Raw genomic sequence first — 19,191 nt, forward strand, 5'->3', positions numbered from 1 at the left:
CCACCTCAGCACTCCCAGTGCATGTTAGAATGCAGACGCTCAGGCCCCACTCCAGAACCAGTGAACTAGAAGCTCTGGGAGTAAGGCCCAGTATTTTGTGTTCTTAACAAGTCCTTCAGGTCAGCCTCATGCACACTACATTTTGAGAACCACTGAGAGTAAAACCAGCAAACACAAGTGACTGATTAGCAACAAGAGGAAAAAAGCAGGGAAAAGCGAGGCATCTTTCCAGCACAATAAAGAACATGGGAAAACTGAATTTCTGCAAGGAATAAAAAAAGAAAAAAAAACTTAAACACTAAATTTTATCTTTAGAAGCTGCTTATGAAAAGAAAGCATAAGCATTGAGTCTAAAAAATTACTTCTCAGACATGACTACAGAGGGAAAGTTCAGTTGAAGAAAGAAAAACTTGACTGCAAAGGAGCAGAGCCTGCAGATAGCAGCTTACAACTGGTAAACCATGAGCTCATTTCTCACTGGCATTTGCAAACATGCCAACTGATGATCACGGTAAATCTCGAGAATGGTCTCTAGTAGTAGCAGCACAAGTAATATCAAATGCCCTCTGGGCTTCATTAGACAAATTCTTCAAGAAAAAACCAGATTTTAAAAAGCAACTCCGTCACTTCTCAGCACACAATTTTTATCCGTAAGGTAGCGAGCATAACAGGTTTGGTTTCTTTTTAAACTGCAGACTCCTGGCAGTAAATGAGTGAGCCAACAGCCGACAGTAAGAGACTGGCCTTCAAATGGCATGTTCATAACCAGCTAGCGCATTTACCACACTCCTCTTGCTCTCTCTCCTTCTGCCATCCCACTCCTCTGAGGGAAGCGGTGCAAACTCCACCCTCCAAGAAAATGGGTCCCACTCTGATTTCCACAGCTCCTGTCTTACTCAACTCCCATAATAACCCTCTTCCAAACCCAGCTCGTTTTTGGTTTTCAGAATGTTGGTGTTGTTTTATGTAGCTAAAGTTTTTGCTGAGTGAGTGTGGGTCATCAGCAGAGAGGACTGTGGGATGTAAATGGCCCTCTCCAGCATCAGAGGAGTGGGCTAACCTTGCCCACTTGCCTATGCTAGACCAAGTGTGGTACAAGAGCTGACCTAACATCTTGAAAATGTCTCAGGTTCCATATCACTTCAATAATTCCAGGAGGCCAAGACTGGGGCAGGGAAAGATGTCCTTTAAATAAAAAGCCGAATTAGTCTTTCCGAAATGTTTACACAAGGCTAATTTAAAATTTAAAAAAGGAAGAAATGAAGGGAGAGAAAACCATACTCACTCAGTTCTTTGCCAACTGCTGCCACAACACAGTTCTTAGGTATTTCAATCAAAGCACTGACCCCTTCAAAAACATATAAAAGTTAATTATTTTCTTAATAGATTAGATCAAAAACATTTTCAGATTTATATTAGTCATTTCTTCAAAGAGGATGGTAACAATAAAGCTCACACAATTTGCTACATCACACTTGCATGTGAAAATGACTTTGTGAAAAGTCAGTAAGATCTCTCGAAGGCTTTATTGATTTATTAAGGGTAGAAAATGCTCTTTGAATATCTGTACTATTGTGGCAAACTTATTTACCAGGGAGCCCTTAAGATAATCATCATTGCCATTTACAAGATGGCTAGCTCAAATGAAATACAAAATTGGCATTTTGCCTCAATGTAAATTTAAGAAGCCTGGGTGAACTCCCTGGCAGCAAATAAATGAGCCAACAGTCAACAGCTAAGAAAGTGTCCTTCAAATAGTATGTTTATAATCAATCAGTACATTTACAAAATTCCCTGTATTACTAGAATAATCAGATTCAATATTCCATCACATTTCAAGTGAAATGATTTTAGGATAACCACGACTTCTGTAAGATATAATTGTCACTTTTGTCAGCAAAAATTACAGAATTCATGCACTAGATTTAGAACTACCATATGTGTTGGCACAAAACTTGTTTATTAAAGTTAACTTTTCCCTTATAAAATATGTGTAATTTTTATATAGTAATTCATAACACATATGCTAATTGGGAAAATATCCTCATCTGCTTTACCTTCCCACTTGGGGAGTACTTCTGGCCAACATCTTCCCTCCACATAGGTTTTACCAATATGTTTTATATTTTTCCATGGTCAAGGACAGGGCATTGATGGCAGAGGAGGAGAAACGGGAGGAACAGTGTACAGGATAAAGAAGCAGAAGAGAGAGGAGAGCAGGGGAAGGGAGAACAGCAGACAATTACAGATGCTGAAAACAGCTTGTTAAAAAAATGTTGATTATTTATGAAATAAAATTACTATAAACTCAATAATCCAGAAGTAGCAACTTAATACACAGAATCACAGACCATACTGTTGAAAAGGGCATGGATGTCCTGTTTTCTAGTCCAAGGCTCCTTCCATTTTATCATACTAAGATTATTTTTGCTTATTTCCAAATATATAATAACTGTCCCTAAAAGCCCTGCCAGTCTATAAATCAAGCAAGGCTTAGTGAAAGGAGTTTCATAAAATAAGGATCTAATAGTACTGCTAACTATTTGGCATCCAGTAATTTGGAAAATCCAAATCATGAAAAGCTCACCAATGGCAACTTAAGGTGTTTTAAAAGCTTTCTAACTGATTTTCTCAAAGGTTTACTGCTATCTCTTACTGATAAGCAGGGCAATACTGTGACTACTTAAGCACAGTACTCAGAGCTAATTTGCAAAGGGCAGGGGAACTGCAGAAACAGGTGATTATTTCCATTAACAGGCAAAAGGCCCTTTTTAGTTAGCCCTGATTTCAGCATTTTACAACCTGTGCGCGTGCATGCTACGTCACTTCATTCGTGTCTGGCTCTTTGCAACCCTATGGACTGTAGCCTGCCTGGCCCTTCTGTCCATGGGATTCTCCAGGCAAGAACACCGGAGTGGGTTGCCACGCCCTCCTCCAGGGGATCCCCCTGACCCAGGGATGGACCGCACACTACTAAGTCTCCTGCACTGGCAGGCGAGTTCTTTACCACTACAAACAAGATTACTAGTGATCAAGTGGGGAACTGAGAAGCTAAACTATAAATCCTAATAAGTTAGGGATTTAGTTTTATTAAGACATTATATTATTTTTCTAGTATTCTATAATACCCACATGGAGATAAGCTAGTTCCAATGAAGAAGTGTAACTTCAACTCACAGGGCTTCTACTACTCTAAGACAACAATAATATGCTTTAATAACACAGGCATACCTTGAAGATATTTTGGGTTTGGTTCCTGACCACCGAAATAAAGCAATTATCACAGTAAAGCAAGTCACACAAATTTTTAAATTTCCCCCTGCATATAACAGTAGTGAAAAAGCTGGCCTAAAACTCAACATTCAAAAAACTAAGATCATGGCATCTGGTCCCATAACTCCATGGCAAATAGATGGGGAAACAATGAAACAAGTGACAGATTTCATTTTCTTGGGCTCCAAAATCTCTGCAGATGGTGACTGCAGCCATGAAATTAAAAGATGCTTGCTCCTTGTTAGAAAAGCTGTGACCAACCTAGACAGCATATTAAAAAAGCAGAGACATTACTTTCCTGACAAAGATTCATCTAGTCAAAACTATGGTTTTTCCAGTAGTCATTTATGGATGTGAGAGTTGGACTATAAAGAAGGCTGAGCACCGAAGAACTGATGCTTTTGAACTGTGGTGTTGGAAAACACTCTTGAGAGTCCCTTGGACGGCAAGATCAAACCAGTCCATCCTAAAGGAAATCAGTACTGAATATTCATTGGAAGAACAGATGCTAAAGTTGAAACTCCAATACTTTGGTCACCTGATGTGAAGAACTGACTCACTGGAAAAGACTCTGATGCTGGGAAAGACTGGGGGGCAGGAGGAAAAGGGGATGACAGAGGATGAGACGGTTGGATGGCATCACTAACTCAATGGACATGAGTTTGAGCAGGCTCCAGAAATTGGGGGTGGACAGGGAAGCCTAGCATGCTGCAGTGCCTGGGGTCGCAAAGAGTCGGACACGACTGAGCAACTGAACTGAACTGATAATAGTTGTTAACGTTATACTGTCATCTATTTAATGTGCAATAGTATTATGTCTAAAAGACAATGTATGTACCTTAATTGTAAAATACTTTATTGCTAAAAAAATATGAACAATTAGCTGAGCCTTCAGGCAGTTCTTTTTGCTGTTGGAGGGTGTGAAATATTTCAAGAATTATCACAATGTGACAGAAACACAAAGTGAACAAATGCTGCTGGAAAAATAGTGGAAAGACTTGCATGATGCAGCACTGCCACAAACAATTTGTAAAAAACGCATCATCTGCAAAGCCAAATAAAGCACAGTGCGAGAAAACAAGGTATGCCTGTATTCTTTCTAGGATGACCATGGGTTCATTTCATTACTTTTAGAAACAAAAATACTTAATTGTGGATCACATGATTTTAAGGTTACTGTCACTTAAATTTACTCATTTACACTTAAATATTTTTATTCTGAATAAATTTTTATTCTTTAAGTTTTTTGATACCAATGTAAGTCAAAACTGATTTTTTTCTGAGAAAACAGAATTCTGTTTTTACATTTGCACATGAATGAAATTTCCTTAGTAAAACCAACTGTAAAATGAGGGCATCCTTACGATTCTATGCAAAGTCTGATGACCCTACAAATGAAGAAAATACTTTTGTAAAGTCATAAAGATCTGCTTCCAGGTGTCAACAGGCTCATCAAACTCAGTGGAGGGCATGGTCCAGGAACATATAAGAAAAGGCTTTTCTTGTTCACTTTTGAGAAATTCTGTTAGAAGGGGCGAAGAAGCCAAAAGAGGCAGAATCTTTTCCTTCCAATTTGAAATGGAAATATATTTCACACACCCCTTCACCTGAATTGGAAAATATGGCTACATCTTATATTATATTCAGGATTTAAAAGAAAAGCTCCTATATTACTGTTGTAGTCATGGAAAGTCTCTTTGAAGATTCACTGTGTCTTTATTTTAGGGTCTATCTGTTTTTACCTGTATCAGAAAGGTGACTCGTCTTACACAGAAGATCTAATTTTCGGTTCCACACACACAGATCATTCCCACCAGAGAGCCAAACACCTAGTCTCTGAAGAACAGCTAAACACTGTAAAACATGCAAAATATTTATCAGTTTAGAAATTCAAGCATTCAGTGGTTTTAAAATATGTCCACAAAGTTGATACCCTTTCCCTTCAAGAGATCAGTAATCTTCAAAGTAAATGAGGAAACACTATCTCTTTTTACTAGTATCTTTCCCCAAGCCTGCTGAAATTATTGAAACCCATTAGCACTTTCTGAGACCATCTAAGGTAATTTCTTCTATAGGAACGAAAGTAGCCAAGTCTTATCCAAGTTTATTTCTCCAATGTGTAGCAGAGTTTCTATCAATAATAAGCCCCAATTAGTATGTTTGTAAAATGAACCTAAGAGTAGCCACCAATTAGCCACAGAAGATTTTGCTTTGGAAATAAGTAACTACTACTAAATTATGATTTTACAGAAAACAGATAGTGAAGCACAAATAGCTCCGTGTTTCAAGTTTAAAGCTAAAACGAAGAACAACAACAAAAAAAGACTAGCTACTGCCATATCACTTGGAAAGTAGTATCTCTTCCTAGAATTACCTACTAGAAACATACTAGGTACTACCTTTTTCCTTATCTTACTATAGAGACTCACCTCTTGCTCTAATTTAAAATTTAAACATTCTAGCATTTAATATACATACTCCCCAAAATCTAATCTTAGAAGAATCAAATAGCTGTAGGTATGTGCAGAAGAAATAATTTTTTAAACCTGCAAAGATAATTTCATCTAAATCATTAGAAAACTTTTTCTGAAATAAAAAGATTATTACCATAAAATATCTGATTAGATTTACCTTTACAGTAGACTGGAAGGATGACACTTTCTGAACTTGTCTACCAGTATCACAATCCCATTTCTAAATTTATGTTAAGAAATAATTTCTAAGCAGAATTTCAAAACATTATGAGATAACTTTTCTAATAATTAAATTACAAATATGACACATTTTATGTAGAAAATATACAAAGCATAAAGTATTTTGTATTTATACTACTACAAAAATCAACTTAACATAGCAAGCTTATAATCTAAAATAAGTTTGATATAAATTTTACTATAAAACCATTTGAAAATACCAACAGAATGAATGGTCTGAATATCAAATCTTTATAAGCATTAAATATTGCAACTATAAAAAATTTAACTTTTACTCTCCAAAACAGTCTACCATAATCTAATAAACACAGAACATAAAATATTCGTACTAAAAACTATCACATCCATTAATTAACTAACTGAAAGCTCCCTCAACATGCCTGGCATGATTTTACTAGTTATCTTAATTCAAAGAAGACAGTAACCAAATACCTATATCCATATTTAGAATAATTTCAAGACCTCTCATAAAAGGTCCAAGATTAGTTTGACTTAAGGAGCATAACAATTTTCAAGTTTTTCGTACCATTTCCTATGGTAAGATATACATTTTATATGAGAACATATTTACATATAAATGTATATACACACACACATATAGACTCTTAAGATTATAATTTGACCAAAAAAACCCTACACTCAGCATTTAATTAATGAAGTTAGTTAACAGCAAATACCCAAGCATGGTAAATTTAAAATTCATCTGAATAAATGGAACTACTAACAAAGCAACCTGAAATTATTGTTAACAAGAAAAGTCATTCAGCAAAGGAAATTACTCTATACTAGCATTCACCGTTTAGAGTTTATACTGATATTGTCCCAGCTACCCATGTCTGTACTGTAATAGTAATTTTAACAATTATGTCTAAATAGTATTCTAGTACTTTAGGAGCAGTCTAATAAAAAGAATTTTATATTCTATTTTTGCAGAGATTATAATGATATAGAAAACAAACAAAAAAAGAGCTTTAGGCCATAAAATAACATGTGCCTCAACAGAACAATGGTAGTAAAGCTACTGTGACCAAAACATACTAAAGTACATTTATGCCTCTGATTATGCAACATTGTAATTACCAGAGTATATCATTTTATCTCCACCTAAATCTTTTTGTGAATTTCTACCACCTATTGGCAATCTGTCTAAAAATCACTTCAGCTGACAAGCTTATTTAAAATGTGTCATAAAGTATGTCTTAGTTCTATAGAAGCCTAAGAAACACCTACACCTTTGGGCTTACTCTAAAACTCAACTTCACTAACACCTGAAGTTATTTAAATCGAATTCTCAGATAAGCACAGACTTTTTAAAGCTATTCTATGACACTTAAAAAAGAAAAGGCAATGCAAGATTAGCTATAGCCTTCATAGATTAAATTCTCATACAAATATAAAAAGGCTACCTTTAAGAAAAATATTTTATGAAAGCAGTATCACATAGCAATTCAGAGCAATGACTCTGCAGTCAGGCCTTTGGCCCATGAACTTGGGCCATTTACTTAACCTCTCTTTGCCTCTCTCTTCTTATTTATAAATGAAAATAATAAAAATACTTATTATAAGACTTAAATGGGTTAATAAATGCAAAACAGAACAGTGCCTGGCACATAAACATGCAATTTATAAAACTTTACTATGGCTGCTGCTGCTAAGTCACTTCAGTCATGCCCGACTCTGTGAGACCCCAGAGACAGCAGCCCACCTGGCTCCCCCATCCCTGGGATTCTCCAGGCAAGAACACTGGAGTGGGTTGCCATTTCCTTCTCCAATGGATGAAAGTGAAAAGTGAAACTGAAGTCGCTCAGTCCTGTCCAACTCTCAGCGACCCCATGGACTGCAGCCCACCAGGCTTCTCCGTCCATGGGATTTTCCAGGCAAGAGTACTGGAGTGGGGTGCCACTGCCTTCTCCTTTATTATGGCTGTTACATCTTAAAGTTTCAACTAAAAGTATAAGGAGGGAAGGTAATTTACATTTTTAAATTGTTTTAAAATACTAAATATATAAAACACTGCTGCTGCTGCTAAGTCACTTCAGTCGTGTCAGACTGTGTATGACCCCATAGACAGCAGCCTACCAGGCTCCCCCGTCCCTGGGATTCTCCAGGCAAGAACACTGGAGTGGGTTGCCATTTCCTTCTCCAATGCATGGAAGTGAAAAGTGAAAGTGAAGTCACTCAGTTGTGTCCGACTCTTTGCGACCCCATGGACTGCAGCCTACCAGGCTCCTCTGTCCATGGGATTCTCCAGGCAAGAGGACTGGAGTGGAGTGCCATCGCCTTCTCCATATAAAACACTGAGCACATGCTAATTCACTTTTCTGCCAGACTTGGATTGTCAGAAGGTTCTTATGGGTTGGGACCATTAAGTTTATTTTGCTGTACAATAAGCATATAAGAAAATGTGAATTATTCTCTGGTTCAACTCATCTTTGTTTCTCTAAACTGAAAAGCAAACTGAGATGATAAATATTTCTAAGCCTACATTCTTCCATTTCCTCCATCTTTTGTGATTTTATATAAAGCTGGGAAGAACAGCTTTAGTTATGGAGTTTCCATCAACACTAAGTCTTAACTTGCTACTTCCAATCTAATTTTTTTCAGACACCTAATACTTTCAAGAAGCACCTTATGAAGGCTAGAACAAAACCATTTTCGCTAAATCATGAATGTACAGACAGGCCTCAAGAGGATAAAGTCTAATAATGTATGCACTGGTCCCTTGGGTCCCCACAGCTATTTCACTTGGTTCTAGATTTAAGGATATAATAACTGTTCTATCAGCAGAGGCTGTCAAGATCTGTTGATTTTTTTCTTCACAAGTTTCCAAACAAGGCAATGTAATAATAGCTGTTATCTTTTGAGTGTGTCCATTGAGTTCCAAAAGTTTTTCTCCTGTCTGAAATATCAATAAAAATGTTAACAGTACTTTATATTTTATAACTTAATCTTAAATGACAAAATTAAGCAAAACCACCAGGTAGAAAATACATACATTCCATCTGAAATTACTTAGATTTTGTAATTTAAGCAACAGAATCTAAACAGATGCTAAAAGAGTAGGCTTAAATAATTTTAATTATTTTCTAATAGAAAATAGCAGATTGTTATAGGAAACTTTAAGGAATACTCTTTCCATTTGGTTTTAAGATTATAATTGTATAAATTAAGTATAAAATATCAGTAACTTAGCAGGGAAAATATAGGGAGTCTTCATTATCCAAATATTTATTATCTCCATCTTATAACATCGCAGAAGAAAATAAAAGTCAGCAAACAGTAACAATTGGCTGTAGATGCCCAATAATGTATCAACCACTGATAAAGTCAGTATTGACTCTATTTCTATTTAACATCAACAGCTCTTCCCATCCATCCAATGTCTTCATCCATCAGTCTCTCACTGACTTCCCAAGTAGTAAATACAAAAATGCAAAGAAAATGTAACATAAATTTCAAATCTCTCCAAGGTTGCAGGATTTCATGATGTAGGTGATGAATGTAATGTTAAACTGTGTCCATCACAGGCAAAGCCCTTGAAAAATGAGGATCTGATGGAGTCAGAATAACTATCCAAACAAGGGTGAGAAGATAAATGCTTAAAAGAGAATACTTTGAGAATCCAAGGATTAGGAAGACAGGACCTAGAGAAATTTGGTAAAGCCTTAAATATTAAAAAAAAAAACAACTTTTTATTACATTACTATTAAAGTGAAACATATGAAGAATATTATGCTGTCAAACAATTAAGAAAAATTCAGAAAAAACTGTCAATTTGGAAAAAACTGTCTCTCACAAAAAGCAACACCTGATTCATTTTCAGAGTCAGTACATAGCTGCTAACTTAAATCTTGCTTAATTAAAATTAAGACATTTATTTCCATAATTTAGCATTTGTTTCTCAGGAAAAATCTTAAATAAAAAACTCTATTATGAAACATTGGTCCTCACTGTAAATGGATTCATCCTAAGCAGCCCTTTTCAAACATTAATTCAGCTCAGTCTACTGATATGCAGGCTTATCTCCAGGTAATGTTTATGAATGCATACTCAACACAGTCATGTCTGTGTTACATAATCCACACAGAATCAATACACACCTGGGCATTCCACACAACTACAGTTCCATCATCACCAGCAGATGCAAATCTGGTTAGAGAAAAAAGGTCAAGAAAAACAAAAAATCACTGATGACATTTAAGTGCTAAAATTACTAAGACTAATCAGACCTTAAAGCTCAACATTCAGAAAACGAAGATCATGGCATCAGGTCCCATCACTTCATGGGAAATAGATGGGGAAACAGTGGAAACAGTGTCAGACTTTATTTTTTGGGGCTCCAAAATCACTGCAGATGGTGACTGCAGCCATGAAATTAAAAGACGCTTACTCCTTGGAAGGAAAGTTATGACCAACCTAGACAGCATATTCAAAAGCAGAGACATTACTTTGCCGACTAAGGTCTGTCTAGTCAAGGCTATGGTTTTTCCTGTGGTCATGTATGGATGTGAGAGTTGGACTGTGAAGAAGGCTGAGCGCCGAAGAATTGATGCTTTTGAACTGTGGTGTTGGAGAAGACTCTTGAGAGTCCCTTGGACTGCAAGGAGATCCAACCAGTCCATCCTAAAGGAGATCAGCCCTGGGATTTCTTTGGAAGGAATGATGCTGAAGCTGAAACTCTAGTACTTTGGCCACCTCATGCAAAGAGTTGACTCATTGGAAAAGACTCTGATGCTGGGAGGGATTGGGGGCAGGAGAAGAAGGGGACGACAGAGGATGAGATGGTTGGATGGCATCACAGACTCGATGGACGTGAGTCTGAGTAAACTCAGGGAGTTGGTGATGGACAGGGAGGCCTGGCGTGCTGTGATTCATGGGGTCTCAAAGAGTCGGACACGACTGAGCGACTGAACTGAACTGAATCAGACCTTAGGGACTTCCCTGGTGGTCCAGTAGATAAGACTCCTCGCTCCCAATGCAGGGGGCCTGGGTTCAATCCCTGGTTGGGCAACTAGACCCCACCTGCCACAACTAAGAGTGTGCATGCCACAATGAAGGCCTGACGCAGTCAAATAAATAAGAATAGAATGTTTTAAAAATAATTATCAGACTTTATTAATAGCATTCTGACTTACTAATATCAATGCACATTAAGCTCTTTAAGCCACCTTAATAAATCTTTATAGAATACTTTATAATTTTTGTGTCAGGTACTGCAAATCCAAAGATGAATAAGACCATTCAGAGAGTTATAATACCTGTTAGACTAAGGATTAGGGAGATCTATAAATGATCTTTAAAGTCCTTCCTTTGAAATCATATGATTAAACCCTGAAGTGACATAAAACCAAGCCGAGGAAAAGCTACAGTGACAGGCAGTGATATTCCAGGAGCAGACCAAAGGAATCATGTCCTTAGATTCCTTATTTTCTAGGTAAAGGTATTTAGATATTTTAACTCTACTATATTTAAAGCCAGTATCTCTCCTTTGTTCCTCTCAGTTCTGTGGTCTTTCCACATAAATATCCCATCTCCCTTTCGTGTCCTTTGGTTGGGAAAGTTTGGCTTCTGTTTTGTTTTTTTTAATGTATATCCTTGAAAAAGATGGCTTTTTTCTACTCTTTACCATCCATACACTACAGATCAAAAACCAACTATCTATATTTTGTAGAGTAGAAGATAACCATGATACAAACACTATCAAGAAAAATAATCTGTACAGGATTATTCATCACAATGGCTGAATTATACTAAAATCAAGATAGCATTGTTCTCAAGCAGTGTCCCAACACAGTGGTATACAGCAGTCACATTGTAACCATATCAACTTTGTTAATAATGTACTACACAAGTGTGTAAATAACTCACAGGGAACCAAAATCAATTCAAAGTTGTTCTCCTAATATCACTTTTTATTCACTTGAATTCAAGGTTTGCTTTTCGGAATGGGAGAGAAGGAAGTGGTATTGTTGAGAGCCAGCTGTGAACTGCATCTGGTTTAATAACCATTAATAAGTGGTACTCCACGAGCAGCTACGGTGTTTAGAAAATGTGTACTTCCATGCAAGACTGTTGGTGCGTTTTCACAAAAATCTGGGCATGCCTTAAACATCTTCATTAAAGTAAACATCATGAGCTGTGTGTGTCATTGGGACAGAGAACTGATACTTGATGACACAAAAACTATTAATACTTTGGCCCTGAGAGTCTCTGTTCTATTGAATTTTACCCTATAGATATCCATATTAGCTCCCTACTTCAGTCATGTAACATTTCCCTTAACAGTCCAAACTGAGCTTCAAGTTCAAATTTCTCATGCTCAGTTTCAAAGCCTCATACTTAGCTACTGTCCTCACTGGTTCTGACTATTCCCATACTCAGTACCTGCTGCAGAATCTTTTGATTACATCTTCTACTGCAGGAGCTAAGAGATTATCCACGAGGTGGGAAATTGGCCTAATAGAGTCTGACAGAGTCCATTAGTAATTTTTAATAAAGAACTACTTATCTTTTTAACAGAAAAGACCTTTTAAAATGTCTTAGTTAACTAGATAGAAACCATACAAAGAATTATTTTTAAACCCATACATAACATTTATTCTGTTTTCAAAATGGAATATATAAAAGATATGGAGACTAAAAAGAAAACAATTTTATATTTGAAAACAATTTCTTATGCTTAATTACACAGACTGTTTGAATCAGAATACGAAGCAACGCCTTAAATATCAAAAATACTGCTGGATGTCAATCTTTAACAGCTTATGTTTCTAGGGCTATTGATTTCTTTTTACTTGTACCATGATGAAGGGGAGGGCAGAACTCAAGGTCTTAAGATTTCTTTGGTATAAAATATCAATTTCTATTGATTCTTGAAACTCTTATAATTGCTTTTCTCCCTTTTAGAAGAGTACAGGTTTAAAATATACTTTTTTCTAGCCCTGATTTTTAACTTCTCATTATTGCTTTATCATGTCTGAATCTCATGACTTCACAATGAGAGATGATTGAACGGTTGAGAGTTTAAAAATGAGATACAGAGCATTTCATCTCAAACTTTAATTCAATCAGTGGTGAACAAAAGTTAAATCTAAACAATGCTCAGTCTAAATGCTCAATAGTAATGCATGAATCCACAGCCCATTGTTTTCTTTTTATCATTCAGAGGTCAATTATCCAGTTTGTGTATTATTCAGGCTTTTCAATTCTCATATTCTATTGCCTTTTCTTTATTTTTGCTGTTCCACTATTTATTATTACCTGCTCTAAAGAGGAAACATAAAGCTTTAAAATGCAAACCAGTTTGACTTTGCTACATACCAGCACCAGCCATAAAATAACTAATAAAGGGATGGAAGATCATTCACAAATGACAATTATCCATTCTCCTAGCGTGGATAACTGAAAACTGGCAGCACTGTATCAGCTTATCTCAAGTCAGTTTATCCTCATCAGTCAGGCACACACTCTAGCCATCTCCAAATGAGAAATGAAAGTTCAGTCTAAGAATCCCTAACAGTAAGATACACTATAACTATGCAAAGAAGTAAGGAACAATGAAAGAAGTAATTAAATGCCAATAATGCTTAATATAGTCAATGGAAGAAAAAATAGGGGCTATACTGCCATACAATAATATACAAAAATTTTTTAAAACACTCTAAATTAATAGAACCCAAAGATTCAAATCTAAAGCTAAGATTTTAAGAGAAATCCTTTACTGATACACACAAAATAGTAAGATCTCATGTCATGTGTTAGGGAAATGCCAAAATCAATTATATGTGGTTCTTATTTCAAGATCTTAAAATTCAGTGATTGTTTAGAAATGTACTAAAGATATATGACATCAACTGTAAGACATACTATTATTTTATGTACTATTAAGGAAAAATGCTATCAGTTATAAATGAAAGACACCAATTATATGATGTATCCAAATTTTAGAGATGTTATAGTACTGAAAATAGGCTTTTTAGAATCAACGAAATTTAGCATTTATCATATTTATCTTTCCAATATGGCACTTTCCAGTCCAACACATTTCTGATTACCTCTAGCAGGTTTAAAGGACTAAAGAAATAGTCCTCGTTTCTTGGCATGAAAAAAGGGCTGTAATGAACTAAATTATAGCTTTTCCCTACTCTTTACCATCCATTCACTACATGACAAAAAAACAATCATCTATATTTTGTAGAGTGGAAGGCAACCATGATACAAACACTATCAAGAAAAATAATTTGAAAAGATGCTCAACACTGCTTATTATTAGAGAAATGCATATCAAAACTACAATGAGATCTCACCTCACACCAGTCAGAATGGCCCTCATCAAAAGTCTACAAACAATAAACACTGGAGAGGGTGTGGCAAAAAGGGAACACTCTTGCACTGTTGGTGGGAATGTAAATTGATACAGCCACTATGGAAGATGGTACGGAGATTCCTTAAAAAACTAGGAATAAAACCACCATATGTCCCAGCAATCCCACTCCTAGCATATATGCTGAGGAAACCAGGATTTTAAAAGACGCGCGTATCCCACTGTTCACTGCAGCACTGCTTACAACAGCTAGAACGTGGAGGCAGCCTAGATGTCCACGACAGACGAATGGATAAAGAAGCTGCGGCACATATACACAGTGGAATATCACTCAGCCATAGAAAGGAGTGCATTTGAGTCAGTTCTGATGAGGTCAGATTACACAGAGTGAAGTAAGTCAGAAAGAGAAAGATAAATATTGTATTCTAATGCATATATATGTTCAGATGGTAAAGTATCTGCCTGCAATGTGGGAGACCCAGGTTTGATCCCTGGGTCGGGAAGATCCCCTGGAGAAGGAAATGGCAACCCACTCCAGTACTCTTGCCTGAAAAATTCCATGGACGGAGGAGCCTGGTAGGTTACAGTCCATGGGGGTCACAAAGAGTCAGACACGACTGAGTGACTTTGCTTTCACTTATGCAATCTAGGACAATGGTACTGAATAACTCATTTACAGGGAAGCAATGGAGAAACAGACCTAGAGAAAGACTTATGGACATGGAGAGAGGGGAGGAGAGGGTGAGATGTATGGAAAAAGTAACATGGAAACTTACATTATCATATGTAAAATAGACAGCCAACAAGAATTTGCTGTATGGCTTAGGAAACTCAAACAGGGGTTCTATATCAACCTAGAGGGGTGGGATGGGGCGGGAGATGGGAGAGAGGTTCAGGAGGGAGGGGATATACATATACCTATGGCTGACACATGTTGAGGTTTGACAGAGAAAAAAATTCTGTGAAGTAATTATGCCTCAGTTAAAAAATTAATAAAAAATTTTTAAAAGGCAAAAAAGAAGAAAAATAGTTTGTACAGTGGCTGACTTATAATAAAATCAAGAAAGCACTGTTCTCAAGCAGTGTGAATAAGCAAATATATAGTCACAATGGTGTGATTACTCACCTAGAGCCAGACATCCTGGAAAGTGTGAAGTCAAGTGGGCCTTAGAAAGCATCACTAAGAATAAGGTTAGTGGAGGTGATGGAATTCCAGTGGAGTTATTTCAAATCCTGAAAGATGATGCTGTGGAAGTGCTGCACTCAATATGCCAGCAAATTTGGAAAACTCAGCAGTGGCCACAGGACTGGAAAAGGTCAGTTTTCATTCCAATCCCAAAGAAAGGCAATGCCAAAGAATGCTCAAACTACCGCACAATTGCACTCATCTCATACACTAGTAAAGTAATGCTCAAAATTCTCCAAGCCAGGCTTCAGCAATACGTGAACCGTGAACTTCCTGATGTTCAAGCTGGTCTTAGAAAAGGCAGAGGAACCAGAGATCAAATTGCCAACATCCACTGGATCATGGAAAAAGCAAGAGAGTTCCAGAAAACATCTATTTCTGCTTTATTGACTATGCCAAAGCCTTTGACTGTGTGGATCACAATAAACTGTGGAAAATTCTGAAAGAGATGGGAATACCAGACCACCTGACCTGCCTCTTGAGAAACCTGTATGCAGGTCAGGAAGCAACAGTTAGAACTGGACATGGAACAACAGACTGGTTCCAAATAGGAAAAGGAGTACGTCCAGGCTGTATATAGTCACTGCGCTTATTTAACTTATATGCAGAGTACATCATGAGAAACGCTGTACTGGAGGAAGCACAAGCTGGAATCAAGATTGCTGGTAGAAATATGAATAACCTCAGATATGCAGATGACACCACCCTTATGGCAGAAAGTGAAGAGGAACTAAAAAGCCTCTTGATTGAAAGTAAAACAGGAGAGTGAAAAAGTTGGCTTAAAGCTCAACATTCAGAAAACTAAGATCATGGCATCTGGTCCTATCACTTCATGGGAAATAGATGGGGAAACAGTGGAAACAGTGTCAGACTTTATTTTGGGGGGCTCCAAAATCACTGCAGATGATGACTGCAGCCATGAAATTAAAAGATGTTTACTCCTTGGAAGGAAAGTTATGACCAACCTAGATAGTATATTCAAAAGCAGAGGTATTACTTTGCCAACAAAGGTCCATCTAGCCAAGGCTATGGTTTTCCAGTGGTCATGTATGGATATGAGAGTTGGACTATAAAGAAAGCTGAGCACCAAAGAATTGATGCTTCTGAACTGTGGTGTTGGAGAAGACTCTTGAGAGTCCCTCGGACTGCAAGGAAATCCAACCAGTCCATTCTGAAGGAGATCAGTCTTGGGTGTTCATTGCAAAGACCGATGTTGTAGCTGAAACTCCAATACTTTGGCCACCTGATGCAAAGAGCTGACTCATTTGAAAAGACTCTGATGCTGGGAGGGATTGGGGGCAGGAGGAGAAGGGGACGACAGAGGAAGAGATGGTTGGATGGCATCACCAACTCGATGGACATGGGTTTGGGTGAACTCTGGAAGTTGGTGATGGACAGCGAGGCCTGGCATGTTCATGGGGTTGCAAAGAGTTGGACACGACTGAGCGACTGAACTGAACTGAAGAATGATTTGCTTATTCTAGAAATCTTTAGTAAGCTTTAACTATACATTAAGCATTAATTCTATATATTTATATGCTTGATCCTGAAAGTAAAGATCAATGAGCTAAGTTTTTGTCTTTGAAGGGCTCACAGTCTGCAGTATGATGGAATGCTTTGACAGGGTCCAAATTATTAGTCCACTGAGAATTCTGTTATGATTATTTCAATTTATAGGAATCAGTTCCTGTAAATACCTTCCTTTGGATAGCTCAGCAAAAGTATTCTCATTCTTGCCAACTGTGGCTGAAAGTACAGCAATGGTTCACAAAGATTTGTATAAAATAAAGTATTACCGCAAGCAATTCCTATAGCCATCACTTAAGTGCTTATATAATAGCTCTTATTCAGGACAATTTATTTTAACTAAATCAAAGGTGCTACAGATTCAAACATAACCTTAAAGGATATAAAAAAAGATAAGCCATAAACCTAAATTTTCTTGTATTCAATATTTACATAAAGTCCTGGAAAAATAAAAATAGAGTATTATTATGACAATGCAGAAGTCCCTTTCCAACAAATTCACAAGTACTTTCTAATCATAATGCAACTAAAATAGTATATAGTTTTTATAATAAAGTTGAAAAATGCTAATATCAGAAACTAGACAAAAATAAAAAATAATAAAATTTTCCTTTAAAATAAACTTTTACTTACCTTGATGCTAGAATTTCTTGAAGAAAATTAGAGCAGTTTGTAGACAGAAACTTGTAAGAGAAGCTGAAGGCAACTTCAGAGCATTTTCAGGAACCATAGATATTTATGTTGCTGACTCTTTCATGATCTACTCTAGCATCAGAAAATTCTTCCCTTGACTAAGTAACACAAGGAGTCGGACATGATTGAGCAACTAAGCACAAGCACGTATTTATTTAACACAATGCTAATATGAACGTCTCACAAACAGAATAAAGATGGAAAAATCTTTAGTTCCCACAGTTATTTGCAAAGGTAAAATCTTTGATAAGCTTTTGTCTCCCCCAAATCACAAAGTTAAATGACATCAAGTTTATAGGTATTAGAATACAAAAAAATCTGTGTGACTTAAATTGGTGGGAAACTACATCTTTCTGAACTCAAACACCTGTGAAGGAACTTTGCTGCTGCTGCTAAGTCACTTCAGTCGTGTCCGACTCTGTGCAACCCCACAGACGGCAACCCACCAGGCTCCCCCGTCCCTGGGATTCTCCAGGCAAGAACACTGGAGTGGGCTGCCAGTTCCTTCTGCAACGCATGAAAGTGAAAAGTGGAAGTGAAGTCGCTCAGCTGTGTCCGACTCTTCGCAACCCCAAGGACTACAGCCTACCAGGCTCCATTGCCTTCTCTGGAAGGAACTTTTACTACAGAAATAGCCTTGGCCTCTCTGTCCCACTGAGTAATAAGTAAGTTTAAAGAACTCATTGAGTATGCTCAGATCAGACCCTTCTGGGCTCTCTGAGATTTGTCTGTTCATAGCGAGGGAACAAGGAGGGCCTGGCAACCTACTCCAGGACTCTTGCCTGGAGAATCCCATGCACAGAGGAGCCTGGCGGGCTGCAGGCCATGCAGTCAGAGTCGGACACGACTGAGCAACTAAGCACAGCACTGCACAGCAAGGGAACAGTCTGGCTTGCTCTTACTTTTGAGGTAAACTTACATCTGAGTGGGAAGCTTACAAATGTCCAGCTGTACCAGCAATTCAGTGAATAAGTCTACATAACTCAGGGTGAAAATTAGGAAACCCACTGTGGTTGTATATCAAAGCTACATCCTTTAATCCAGCTTTTTGCTAGCTGGAATGCAGCTAGTAATCCAGCTATTAAGCTGATGGGTTCATGTCTATGTGTGATTCCTACTTCTAATAATACCCAATAAAAAATATACTGAAACAAAAATACCTTTTAAATTGGAGGGTTTTCCCCTCTATATAAAATATACATCATTTAAAACTGTTCATTATGAAGAATTTAAATACATATAACAGAAACAGAACAGTATAACAAAAATCTCCAGGTACTCATCACGTCTTCAATAATTATCAACTTGTGACTAATATTGTTTCATCTGTACCACAGTCAATACCCGCCCTCCTGCAGTTTCTTTTGATGCAAATCCCGTATTTCATTTCATCAATAAATACTTCAATACATACTTACATCACAAATAAGTTAACATTTAACTCCTTAACATCACCACAATGTGATCAAATTTGT

The 19,191-nt window shown here is 37.1% G+C and overlaps 1 protein-coding gene across 3 annotated transcripts in view; it reads right to left on the reverse strand.

Annotated features, from left to right (window-relative positions):
• Positions 1-19,191, reverse strand: part of WDR41 (WD repeat domain 41) — a 48,627-nt gene that overhangs the window by 16,397 nt on the left and 13,039 nt on the right. For all 3 annotated transcript variants that reach the window (XM_060418762.1, XM_060418761.1, XM_060418763.1), the window contains exons 3-7: positions 10,088-10,136; positions 8,754-8,886; positions 5,905-5,966; positions 5,016-5,127; positions 1,286-1,348 (exon numbers count right to left, since the gene is read on the reverse strand). In XM_060418762.1, the coding sequence (XP_060274745.1) occupies positions 1,286-1,348; positions 5,016-5,127; positions 5,905-5,966; positions 8,754-8,886; positions 10,088-10,136 (419 nt within the window). The remainder of the gene's footprint in view (positions 1-1,285; positions 1,349-5,015; positions 5,128-5,904; positions 5,967-8,753; positions 8,887-10,087; positions 10,137-19,191) is intronic.

This window comes from Ovis aries, chromosome 7, assembly GCF_016772045.2.
Source record: "Ovis aries strain OAR_USU_Benz2616 breed Rambouillet chromosome 7, ARS-UI_Ramb_v3.0, whole genome shotgun sequence".
Taxonomy (NCBI): Eukaryota; Metazoa; Chordata; class Mammalia; order Artiodactyla; family Bovidae; genus Ovis; species Ovis aries.